The following is a 13,700-nucleotide window of genomic DNA, read 5'->3' as shown; positions in this document are numbered from 1 at the left end:
AGCATGCATTTTATATTAGTCCAGTTCATGGAAAAACAAGTCATTGAGGGAACACATTGATAAAAACCTCAACAATTTATCCATGAAACTCCCAATATAATTTTAGAGAATCTCAATGTCAATTTAGAGGTACCATACTAGAGCTTTGCAAGAGAAGGCAAGAGATTTAAAGAGTCTCGTGACAATACTTACACTGAAATCATTTGTCAGTAATATGCGAAACATTAGGCATCAAACTAAGGTTGCATGACGGTAATAGGAAACTAGGAAAGTGAACTATAACTGACTAAATTGTAAACAGAAGAATAAATCATACTAGAAAGCTAAAAAAAACATTAAAATATCTAAGTGAAAGGAAAATGAAGAGTAGCAGCATGCACATTGCATTTATAAGGTGACTACAACCAAAACAAGTCGTGTGATGAAGAGTAATAGCATACTTGTGGTGCTGGCTTATGTAGCTCTGAAAAAAAAGCTTGTTTTCTTCTTTTTGCCAGCACTGTTGAAATCACAAGAAACAGAAGTCACTAAAGAATGCTGAGAAAAATGAATTTACATTTTTAGGCTACATTTAGCTAAGGACACAAATGATTGTACATGAAATATCATCACAGAAATAATGTTTTATAAATTCGAGCAATGTGACTACAAGAAAACTTGGGATTTAGCTTAAACTATGTCAGTTGTCAAACACAAAGGTCAAGCAACCAAAACTTGGTCTTCTACTCTGCATCCAAAACTAAGGAAAATTTAATTGCTCTTACCTGTGGCAGATCTAAAACCCAAAAGGTATTGAGTGCCACAATAAAATAAAATAAATCACCTAAATGTCTAATTTCATAAGCGAGATGATATGATAGAGAACAAAAACATCTCCCCAAAATCTATATGACAAAAACACATACAAGATCTCTGAGCACATACTAGTTTAATTTCTCAAATCTCACTTACCATAGGGCATATCATTAGCATCAAGTGCTACATGCTCACAAAAAATACTAGCATACGGGCTATTATTCATATCATTTCAAAAGGACAAAAATATAACAATTGCCCTGGGCATGTTTTCATAGATAGAAATTGTTGAATGAACGTCTTGTTTTCATACATAATATTAAATGCATCTTTTTTATATTAGTAACTAAATAATCATTCACACCATGATTTCTCATTCAGTTTCATGATCTATTTTTAAAATCCTCATTGCAGAAAAAACTCTCCATGTATAAGCATTAGCAATAGATAAAGTGACTGACACCTTCAAGCAAATATATTAATGGATAAATTTAATTTTTTTTTATGTTTCAATAAACTTTTTGCTACAGTATCAATCTCTTTCCTCATAAAGAAATGGATCATTTGTTTGCATATCAGTTACCTTGAATTGATTATCAAAGGCTACCAATCTATAAGAGAAGTCATATGGATAAAACTGAGAAGAATGAATCAAAGTAAAGCATGAAAAGGCATCATATGTATTAAGACATGCTACACAAAACACTCAGTTGTTACTTCGTGAAGTTGCCTGTCTAGAACAACATAAAACAATCCCACGAGGTACTTTACTAGATTTAAAAGCTAAGTTTCATGTCACCATTGTAGTCATTCTCTACCTACAAATATTTCATCTGAGCTTACAAACCTCCATTATCTCTCAACACTTCATGTGAGATAAACTAGGTGTTAGTTTCCACTTTCTAATATCAAAAAAGATTTACTAGTAGTACATAACACCAGCCTTATTACTTTGACCTCTAGTTGAACATATATAGAATCAAAGAAAACAAATGGCGCAAGGATAGTTTCCATTGCACAGTTCAATTTGTGAACTCGATCATAAAATTACTAAGGCACTAATGTTCATAGAAATAGAGAGATGAATTTCATAATTGGATCCAGTATCAAAGCATGTCAAAGTATGGATTCACCATTCATTACCTTTTGCATCTTTGGAACTCGAAGGATTCGAGCCACTTTGTGAACTCTGTGCCTTACTTACCTGGGAAGAGAGTTAGATGTTACTGTCAAAAATAGCACAACCACCATATGCATGATAATTTACAACTCAAAAGTGGCATGTTTGTCTTCTTACTGCATTGAATAGCTTCACAACTGAGAATCCAAGACATCGACACACATGCAAGAAGAATACTATTTAGTTAGATGTAAAAGAAAGAAAAACAGTTTGTAACAACCATTCGAAAGAGCACAACTTGTGTAAGTTTTAAGTGCTGTCCTTTGAAGAACTTAGATTACCTCCTTAAGTTGCAACACTGATAAAAACTACAAAACAGTGTATAACTACCATTTGGAATAATAAAAATTGTGAAGTTTTTAATTGTCATCCTTTAGAAGCACGAAGACTACCTCCTTTAGTTGCAACACTGATAAGAAACTTCTCCTTTGCATCTAAGAAATTGTCAGGCTTTGTGTGGCCCTTCTCGTCTGCCTAAATTATATATTAGAAATAAAATGAAAATAAATACACACTATATTTATACGGCCCCAAGTGAAGCCCACATAAAGGATAGAAACAAAATGAAAGGTAATAATTATACTGACTGAATGTCTTTGCTTTTTCGTCTCCCCCTTCATCTTCTGTTCAGAATCCTCTTCTGCAAGCTTCTCCGCGACAAGCTTTTTGTGCGCTGACAATATTGGACCCTAAGATGACCAAAGACAAAAAAAATTAACGGAAAAAAAATTTTCCCCATTAATCTCGTTAAGAATCAAACACCTCTAATTATAACGCTTACAAGGGGATCATCAGGGAGGTTCCTCTTCATAATCTTTGCAAAAGCGACCTTAAAAGCCCTGCAACCCTCGAGGAGCCTGGTAATCCCATGCTTCACTCCCTCCTCATCCTCCTCATCGCCTTCAGAGCCGCCACTTCCGTAATCTCCCACACCCAAGTCCTCGTCTTTTTCCTCGTCGCTAGAAGGATCCTCTGGGAAATCTTTGTCTGCGTCATCCTCCTCCTCGTCTGAGTTATACTCCCTGGCTCTCTTCTGGAACAGCTTCTTCATCTTCTCGGTAGGTTTCTGATGCTTGGCGGTTCCCATGGGTGTCGTCCTCTGCCTTAACCTCTTCCTTGAGCTCTTTGCTTTGCTGTGATTCGACCTCCTCTTTCTAGCAACAACCGGATTGGCGGCGACGGCACCTGCGTCGAGGGTTTGGAGCGCGGCCGCCATGTCGACGACGGCGAGGTTCTGACAGATCAGCGGAAATCGATCTAGTTACGACGACGAAACCTGAACCCTCGTCCCTCGCAATGTAAAAATACCAAAGTTTAATTGGGCCGGGCCCGGCCAACAAGCCCAATTAGGTGTTTATCAATTTAAAAAACTTTTAATAAATTTATTATTATTAAGGATCAATAAAAATGTATGTAAAACTCTATGATCATTTCCTTCAAGTTATCAAACTCTAAAAGTTGATCAAAACTAAATATACAATTATTTTGTAAATTGATTTTTAATAATTATGGTCTACGGTCTTCAACAACAATGATAGTGAAGGCAATGACGATTGATGCGGTGGAGCTCTCTAGTCCTATGTGGCTCATAGGATAGAAAGTCATGTTGAATTATCAATCACAATCAAGAGCGATACATGCTACCAATGGAGGGTCAAACTCGTCATAGAAGGAACTCAAGTTGAGTCCAACAAGTCTAGTACATCATTCCAGAGATGCCAAGCTAAACAAAGGCTTACCATAGGCCCTGTCTTGGCTCCTAGTTTCAACACCTTACTTGGCTCAACCCTAAATCCTGACACTCATTCTGGCTCAATCTCAAACCCTTGCGCCGGTTCTCAGCCTTGGCTCCTGATCTTGACACTTTCCTTGGCTCAGATCCAAGTCCTTAGCTCAAATCTAAGTCTCGGTTTCAACTACTAACTCCACCTCAGTCTCTATAATAGACTTCATCTTAGTTTCGACAATAAGCTTCCTCTCAGTCTCAGCAACATACTCTCTCTTAGTCTCAGTGACGGACACTCTCTCAATCTCTGCAACAAACTCTCTCTCAGTCTCGATGATAGACTCTATCTTGTCTCAACAACAAACTCCCGCTTAGTCTCAGCAACAGACTCCCTCTCAATCCCCGTTGCCATCGCTAACATCATTTCTATTTCATCCTTATTTGCTGACACCCTTTCTTTGCATTGAGTCCTGGCATCATCTTAATCTCGATCTCAAATCCTAATTTTGTCTATTCTCAAGGTCACTCCAGATCGACCTCACTTTTTTCGTCCTTAAGACAGACCCTACGCTCTATACGGGATCGCTGACATTAACTGTAAATATTCTAGGACACATGACATCTTGAGCATGGGGAGAGCGGTTACGAGATTATCATATTAGGTCTCCTAGATGCTCTCCTACAACACGTGGCACTGGATTAACGGAGCATTAATTAACAGCTATCGGATCTGGTCCCCTTAATAGCAGCCACAATAATGATATTTTGATTGACGTGAAGATACTCTCCGATAAACCATATAAACACTCATGAAAGTAATGACAAGGGATCCCTAATTTCTTGAAACCCTAGACCAGGTTCTACTCTCCCTCTCCATTCTCTTCTTCTTCTTACATATTATCTCAAGTAAACCTTAACTTGAGCATCGGAGTAGCCCCAGAATTAGTCTCATGACCAATCTAACTCTCTTTTGAAGTGCATTTTAAGCTCTTTCATCTCAGCCATCGATGGTCTCCGGAAAAAGCGTGTGTTAGAAAGCTCGTTGATTGGTGCTTGATCATCCACAGTATTTGGCTGAAACAAACTGACAATGTCTGTGGGAAATCTAAGCCAAGACACTGTGATGGTTAACACTAGAAGAACTATTGATAGTTGTGACTTTATCGAGGAGAGAAGCAACAAGAAGCCACAGAAGACTCAAAGATAAAAGGTCCACTCATTACAAGTAATATCCATTCCTCAACCAGTCTATGAAAAAGAGAAAGTTCAAATTGTGTCTGGCTAACCTGATCGTGTTACTCAGGTGACAGTTGATTTGGCACTTGAACTCAAAGAGAAACTAATCACCTGTCTAACCTAAAAGAGGATGTCTTCGCCTGGTTGTCTCATGAAGTCACTGGTGTGGCATCCACTGTGATGGAGCGTCGTCTCAACCTCCTTCCGGAGTCTCCACATGTTTAGCAAAAGAAGCGACACTTCACCCTTGCTCAAAACAAGGTGATTCATGATGAGGTCACCAAGCTTCTGGAGGCAATACATATCCGCAAGGTCCAGTTCCCCTCTTAGCTAGCGAACGTAGTCTTGGTACCCAAGCCAAGAGGCAAATGGTAGGTCTGTATTGACTTCTGAGACTTCAATAAAGCTTCTCCCAATGACTAATATCTACTTCCTTAGATTGATCAACTGATAGACTCGACCACAGGTTATAAATTCATCTACATGCTAGATTCATACCAGGAATACCATCAAATCCCTTTGGCCATGGAGGACCAAGAAAAGTTTAGTTTTGTCACCTTTGACGGGACTTTCTGTTATATATAGTTATGTCGTTTGGACTAAAGAATGTAGAAGACACTTACCAAAGGATGATGGATCAGCTTTTCAAGCACCAAATTTGACGCAATGTGAAGGTTTATGTAGATAACATATCGATCAAGTTAGCCAGAGTTGAAAACTTAATTAGTGACGTTGAAGAAACATGCAACACCTTACGAAGGTACGGCCTTAAGTTGAACCCTACCAAGTGTTTGCTTGGCATCAAGAGTAGGTGTTTCCTCAGATATATTGTCATCGAGCGAGGGATAGAAATCCATTTTTAGAAAGTTCAAACTTTATAGAACATGGAGTCACCGAGAAACACCAATGAGGAAAGAGGTTGGTTGGGCAAATTACATCGCTATCATGTTTCATCTCTTAATCAGCAACAAAAAGTCTTCCATTCTTTAAAGTACTATACAAGGTGACTCAATTCTCATGGGATGAGAAATACGTGTAAGCTTTCACAGATCTCAAAGCATACCTGGCAAATCTGTCCATTCTATATAAGCCTGTAGTGAAAGAACCTCTTTGGTTGTACTTGTCAGCTTTTAAAGGAACCTTAGCCTCAGTCCTAGTGTGGCTGGAAGGCAATGTCCAACATGATAATGCAATCAACCCCTAGTCAAGGTTGGCCAAGATGACCACGCTCAAGTTGACTTGAGTTGGGGTTTCGATGTTTGATCAATATGTTAGTTGGTCGAGACATTATGTAGGTCAAGGTTGACCATATACTTGATAGTCGATCAATATGTTAAGTTAGTTGAGCGAAAAGTCAAGTAGGTCAAGATTAACTGAATACTTAACAAGTTATTAAAAGTCCAAGTGAGTCATGGTTGACTGGATACTTGGTGGTTGGAAGTCTAACATAGAATTGACACAAGATAGAAGGTCTAAGTAGATCACAGTTGATTGAACACTTTATAATCGGAAGTCCAACAAAAAATTGATAAGAAAAAAGTCCAAATGCGTCACGAAGGACCTCCCACTTGGTGATAGAAATTCCTACAGAAAGTTGGTAAGAGAAATGTTCAAGTAGATCATGGATGATCGAGCACTTAATGATCAGAAATTCAACAAGAAGTTGGTAAGAGAAGAGTCCAAGTGGGTCACGAAAGACCGGACACTTGGCAATGAGTGAGGAAGTCCTAGCAGGTCAAGGTTGACTGAATATTGGGCAACTGTGAAGTCTCGGGAAGTTAAGGTTGATCGGATGTCGAGCAATGATGAAGTCTCGATAGATCAAAGTTGATTGGATGTCAAGCAAAGAAAGTCCTAGTAGGTTAAGGTCAATTGAATACCAAATAGATCAAACTTCTGAATGTTATAACTTTTGACTCAGATGTCAGAACGAGATGATTTTTGATGTAAAACAGAGATCGTTCAAAATTCAATGTATGTAAAACTAGGTCATCAGTCATGGTTTTGATCAGTTGACTGATGACTTTAAAAACCGAATAGAAGCTTATTAATTCGACTAGGAAACTTGACTGATTATGATCATCTACTGATGGAGTAAATCGGTCGACTAATATGATTAAATATGTCAAAATGAGCCATTCTACTAGTTTCAATGATCGAATTCATCAGATCTGTCGATTGACCGGTAAAATTAGTCAACTGATCAGTAAAATTAGTCGATTGATAAGCAGAAATCAGCCCGAGAAATAACTTTTAAAAGGTGATTTCAAAGAGGTTTGAAGGTGCCAATTCTTGAAGATTCTAAGGTGAAGTGCTAGTGCATTTTTGAGTTAATAAGAGATATTTCCAAGCAACAAGATTTCAAGCATAGTAAGGTTTTCATTATAAAGTTTTTTTTTTCTTTCGATGGTATTTATGTTTGCTCTTTTTGTTGTATTCTTGTGTAATTAAGCTTGTAAGAGGTTTCTCCTATTTTGAAAAGTTTCTGAGAATGAGGGAGTTCATAGTGAAAGAAGATTATTAGGAGTGGACCCCTAGATTAGTTGCCTCAAGGAGATAGATATCAAGTAAAACTAAGGGATTAGTTGCCTCAAGGAAGCAGATATCAAATAAAACTAAGGTATTATACATGTGACATCAAAGTTGATTGAAGTTATGGAGCAAGTTGATTAGTTGCATGTGACATCAAACTAAGGGATTAGTTGCCTCAAGTTGATTGATTATGCATGTGACATCAAAATATTTTGCCTAACAAGATTTTGTGTAAGCTAGAAAAATATAAGGATGCCACAGATCTATGGAGCAAGCTTGCTAAGCTTCATGAAAGTCCAACATTGACACAAAATGAAGATGAGTCCGAAGATAAAAACTCATTGACTTCTATGCAAAATGCTCGGAGCTTGAGAGTTGTTCAATATCCGAAAATGAAATAGAAATGACATCCACCTCAAGGATTGAGAGAAAGATCATTGACGTTGGAACAAGAGGAATTCTCAACATCCAAAGTAAATGAAGAAGAATGTACCACCTCTATGAGTGGAGATAGCTCAACTCATGAAGGTATATCAATTTTGTGCATTAAAGATAAAGATGATATCATTTGCTTCGAGTGTAAAGAAAAAAAAAGGATACTATAAGAACAAGTATCCTAAATTGATGATGAAAAAGACTAAGTTGAAAACCAAGGCGAGCGAGAAGCTAAAGGAGGTCAAACCCATGGTACGGAAAGGGAAAGAGCACATTATGTGCTTTACATGCAATCAATTGGGATATTATCATAACCAATGTCCAAATGGGAGGCATAAAAAAAAAAGACAACGGAGAAAGCTCAAATTTAGGGTGAGCTTCCAAGGTATCATTTCATAATGTAATTCTCTTATGTCATGATAAAAAACATGCTAGAAATAAGTTTCATAATTTTAGTATTTATTATCATGATAATAAAAAGTATGATAATTCTAAAGACAAATTTAGGTCATATCATGCTAGAATAACTCTACCTAAGGATAGGAAGATAGAAAATAATCTAGGCAAAAGTCCTAAGCAATGTAGATATATGCCTAGAAAGAAAAATATTCAAGGCAATCATGAAAAATCAAAACTTGTGAATTTAAGGATTGAAAATTAAGTTTTGAGATTGAGAGCTGATCAATTGGAAAAGATCCTAGAGAAAATGACAAATAATGTTAAAAGGTCCAAAAGCCAAAACCTAAGTTTAGGTAGACAAGAGTCATCTAATGACAAGAAAGGTTGGGATACAAACCTAAGTCTAAGGAAAGCATGGAATCATACCATAAGGTTCCATATAATTATAGAATTAATCGTAGGTTAAGGGGTGAGCTGATGGGCCAAAAAGAAATTTAGATATCTCCATAATAACATTATATTTTCCACTTTAGGCCTAAGACCTCATGGTTTTATTTTTGGACTCTATCAAAAAGGTCTCATACCAATGGAAACATCTTTCCCTTATAAATCTATGATTTTTTTCCCATTTATTTTTAATATGGGACTTTGTTTACAACTTTGCAACCCAACAATCACCTCTCAAATGAAGGACCATAGACTCCCTGACGTCCAATTCTCGACCCATCAGGTCTTCCTACCCCTCGGTCCACTCGACCTGTTAGGACTTCCTTACCTATCCGCAACTAGGACTTCCTGCCTGGTGTCTAGTTCTCTTGATCCGAACATGGGTTGGGACTAAAAGGAATTTAGATATCTACATAATAGCATGATATTGTCCACTTTAGGTCTAAGGCCTCATGGTTTTATTTTTAGACTCTACCTAAAGGACCTCATACCAATGGAGATATCTTTCCCTTATAAATCTATGGTCTTTCCCGTGTATTTTCAATATGGGACTTTATTTGTAATCTTGCAAAATAACAAAGTCAAGGTTACAAGGGAGGTCATCCCAAGAGTTGACCTTGATAATATTACAATAACTAAAACTTCTAAGAAGCCTAGAAAAGTCATGAGAACGGTATCTAGGAAAGTTATTCCTAGTGAATACCTAATACACCCAAGGAGCTCTAATAGATTTTGGATTTCTAAGAGTGTGATCTCTTCACATTAAATAGGTATAGGGTGTGTCAATCCAAATTGGAAGGGTAATAACCTAACCATAATGAAATTGACATTTTAGGATATTTTTAAGATATCATGATATTTTGAGAATGAGAATCCAAATCTTATCTTGGAAGATTTCTATAGTGTGTCAATTAAAATTAAGTTCTTAAGTTAATCAAATTGACAAAATATGATATAATTTAGAGTGTGCCGAGTTTGGGGTTCTTTGACACATTTGAGGGAGATAGGTCGTCTATGTCAAATCATGTATTTGACATAGTGATTATTTGATAACATTTAGATTAGGTTAATATAAAGTTAGAATGAACATTGAAGTTTTTAATAGTTTTCAACTTTGCACCATTTTTTGAAAATAAAATATATTTTCATAGATAACTATTTTTTCTAATAGTATTTGACATAAATAATGTCTATATAAAATTTTATGATTTTTTAAAATATAGAATTATTTATGAATTTCTAAAATTTAGTCTAAAAATTGAAATTGAAGTTTTCAGAATATTTGCCGACTTATTCAAAAAATTAGTCGAATGGATTCTATATTTTTTACTAAAATAAATTTGTTTAAGTCATCTAAGCTCAATCTTAGGTTATCTTAACTATCCCTAACTCTTAAATATACTTGGATAGATATTCAAAGGGAATTTTCTTGATGAAAATGAGAAAGGGATGTTAGAAAAATAAGAAATGGAATTAAGAGGGAGGCTTATATTGAAGGTTAAATCTTTAACCTCATAACTTAGATTTTAGAATTTTCTAAAGATTTATGAATTAAAAATAATTGTTAGTGCAATGATTAAAGTTGGAGCATGCTTTGAGATGGGTGGTCCTCCTTAAATACATGATTTCGATATTGATGTGTGAAATCCACAAATGAACGGTTGTTGTTAAGTAATAAAGATATCGATCCCATGATAACTGTTGATTAAACACTAAATGAGATTACAAAGCCAATTATCTAGACAAGCAAAGTTGTGTAAGTTCAAGAAAAAGAGAGAGAGAATTGTTGAGAGAGAGTCTAGAGTAGTGAAAGTCAAGAGTCAGCAAGTGGTCGAAGGAAGGGATTGGATTGAGTCAAACGATTCTAGGACTTCATTTTTGCTATGATGCTTTTTGACGCCTAAGTATTATTCACTTTCTTACCTCTATGTTTATTCGCTTGTAGGGTTTCCTATCCAAGTTACCAATATGGATTTGGGAGAATTATATCCGAGTGCCTACTCCAAATTCGAAGCTGCTAAGTAAGGTGATAATGTTAAAATGTTTGCTTTGCGTGACTACCTTTGTCACTAGGGCTCCATGGTACATCTAAATTATTTATTCTACTTTCTGACTTCAAATTGGGGCAAACCTAATAAGCTCTAAGATAGTTATCCCCTTACGACAAGCCAGTTTACATCAAGGTGATAATTTGAGAAATCTGCTTTGTCAGACTACCCCTGTCACTAGGGCTCCATGATTCATCTAGATTATCACCTCTACATGGTGACCGACTCTCCACATCCTATTGCATTTAAAGCACACACAATCAAGCAGGAACAAGTAGTAAACATGTCATAGAATAGAGAAAGTTAACAATGACTTAGTTCATATATCAAGAATCACATAGAGAGTGAGAGACAGTCAAAAGACATAGAAGAAAGTATTCTATAATTCAAAATAGGGAATGAAGAAAAGAGAAAAATGGTTGGAAAGTCCCTAATCATCGAGAAAAATCCTCTCGTGACACGGTCGTGCCTCTGAGGAATGGCCGACCCGTGTTGGCCTCAACCAGATTATGAGGTCGAGGCACAGTCAAACTGTAGGATCGAAAAGAATTTAGATATCTCCATAATGGCATGATATTGTCCACTTTAGGCCTAAGCCCTCATGGCTTTTCTCTTGGGCTCTCCCCAAAAGGCCTCATGTCAATGGAGATATCTTTTCTCATATAAACTCATGATCTTTCCCATGTGTTTTCAATGTGGGACTATGTTTGTAACTTTGCAACCCCAACACAAACCGTGCTGACCACGGTAGAATTTCGAGGATGAGGAACAGTCGGGTAGTGTTGGGCTTTGTTGGAGAAAAAACATGGCTATTGGTCTCCGAATGAGGCACAGTCGTGCCTAAGAGGCACGAACGGCCCATGTTGGTTGTTGGAAGCTTTGTTTTACTCCGTTATTCGGTTGATTTCTCCCAGAGGAATATGGTCGTATCATGGGTCATGGTTAAAGCATGTTCCGTGCTGCCACTTCTCAATTCATGGCTTAAATGCTCCATTTTTACTCTAAAAATATATCCTATCAATGAAAATAAGAGAAAAGTAGCTCTCCGAACTAAAAGAGTAAAAGTAACGAAAACACATAGAAATAGGGTGTATGAATGTAAAATATGCTCATGAAATATAACAAATATATGCTAAACAATGTTTAAAAATATGTACAAATTACACACATTAGATATGAAAGGAGGAGAATGCAAGAATTTGAGGATAAGTAAATGAATGAAGGATTGTATGCTCATGGTTGAGTGTTGAAGACAATGGAAGGTAGGGAACCTCCATTGTGATGTTGAAAGTTAGGAATTAAAGAATAGAATGAATTTTTTGAAGAGATTTTTAAAATGTGTCAAAGGGGGAGAATGAAGGGTTCAAGTTAGGAAACCTTCATTCATGCCTTGGCATAAGAAGTAGGATGTTGGACAAGTGGTTTATCCTAACTTAAACATATTTTCAGACATCAAAAAGTGGAAAATTATTGGTGTAATCAACTCCTAGTCAAGGTTGGCCAAGATGACTAATCGCGAGTTGACTTGAGTTGGGATTTCGATATTTGATTAATATCTTAGTTGGTCAAGACATCAAGTAGGTCAAGATTGACCGGATACTTGATAGTCGATCAATATGTTAAGCAAATTAAAAGACTAACAAATGATCAAAAACTAAGCTAAAAGACTAACAAATGAAACCAAAAGTAACTGAATCAAAACTAAAGGCACCAAGCTAGATCTAACATATGTATAATCCTCTCCAAACTTAGACATTTTATTGTCCCAATAAAAGAAAACACTAATAGTCAGAAGTAGGAGGAGGAGGAAACTTAGGCAATCGAGGCATAGTACCTATATGTTTGTGGTATGGATAAAGACACTCAACCTATTGTTTAGTTAAATCCAATGAACGTTGATGATCCTCCTCTCTTTGGCACTCTTGGTACTGTTGATAAAAGAAATTAGTGATCTGGTTACAAAATACGATCGACCTCGTAAAATTTTCTTGTATCTCTTGGTACTGGTCTTGAGACATGTGTATTTGTTAATCCAAAAGATTTTGGTGGGCAGCATGCTCAGCATGAAGTACATCAAACGAGTCGTAGAAATCAAAGAATTCAAACCCAGAATGTCTTGCAGAAGAATCAAAAGAAAAGGAATGTCTAGCAGTTGTGGGTCTAGGGGATGAAGGACTAGGTAGTTCTACTGGGGGTAGGTGTGACATCAATAATGACCTAGTTGGCACAGTTTCTAATTGAAGTACGATCGAGATTTGATAATTTAAGAGGGAAAACATTCTTCCAAAGAAATTCATATCCATCACCATCACTACAGATCATTTTCATTATCAAGCAAGTGGCAATATCAATCCTAAAGCTACTATGAATAACTTTGAGTCCATGCAGTCACAATCTAAGTTCATGGCTATATAGGCAATTAAGCCACGAAAAACTATGGCTCCCAAAGAAGCTTTACTAGTTTTCACAATGTGGTTAACAAAATAGAAGTGTGTATCGATGTCAACTTCATTTAACATGGCCTATAAATAAAATAATTCTCTCTTTCATACCACCCCATCACTATCACCCATGCCCAAGATAGTCTTGCTCACAACACGATGGAGGTAGTGGAGAATTGAATCTTGGAGACAAGTGACCTTGGCACAGGAGGGGTCATAAGGTTTTTCCCAATCCGCTATAACCTCCCAAAAGGATTTTCCATTAAATTGTTCAGGAAATATTCTAGTTTCCTCACATCTGCATATGCTAAAATCTACCAATGTCCACTCATAATCAAAATTAAACAATCAAAATCTTATCTTCCCCTCATCATCATAGTCAGTCAAAATATTTACTTCCATAGAGCTCAAGAACTCAAGGGTCATCCTAGGATAGGTTGGGCATAGTAGTGTCATCAAAT

The 13,700-nt window shown here is 36.6% G+C and overlaps 1 protein-coding gene across 1 annotated transcript in view; it reads right to left on the bottom strand.

The window, feature by feature from the left end:
• The window catches only part of LOC122028950 (RRP15-like protein), a 3,946-nt gene extending 686 nt beyond the window's left edge, over nucleotides 1-3,260 (bottom strand). The window contains exons 1-7 of the mRNA XM_042587922.1: nucleotides 2,757-3,260; nucleotides 2,563-2,664; nucleotides 2,368-2,449; nucleotides 2,093-2,112; nucleotides 1,939-1,999; nucleotides 400-499; nucleotides 317-323 (exon numbers count right to left, since the gene is read on the bottom strand). Coding sequence (XP_042443856.1) covers nucleotides 317-323; nucleotides 400-499; nucleotides 1,939-1,999; nucleotides 2,093-2,112; nucleotides 2,368-2,449; nucleotides 2,563-2,664; nucleotides 2,757-3,191 — 807 coding nt within the window. The 5' untranslated portion in view covers nucleotides 3,192-3,260. The remainder of the gene's footprint in view (nucleotides 1-316; nucleotides 324-399; nucleotides 500-1,938; nucleotides 2,000-2,092; nucleotides 2,113-2,367; nucleotides 2,450-2,562; nucleotides 2,665-2,756) is intronic.
• Between the last annotated feature and the right edge of the window lie 10,440 nt (nucleotides 3,261-13,700).

This window comes from Zingiber officinale, chromosome 10B (assembly GCF_018446385.1).
Source record: "Zingiber officinale cultivar Zhangliang chromosome 10B, Zo_v1.1, whole genome shotgun sequence".
NCBI lineage: Eukaryota > Viridiplantae > Streptophyta > Magnoliopsida > Zingiberales > Zingiberaceae > Zingiber > Zingiber officinale.
This window is presented reverse-complemented; position numbering and strand designations above follow the sequence as displayed.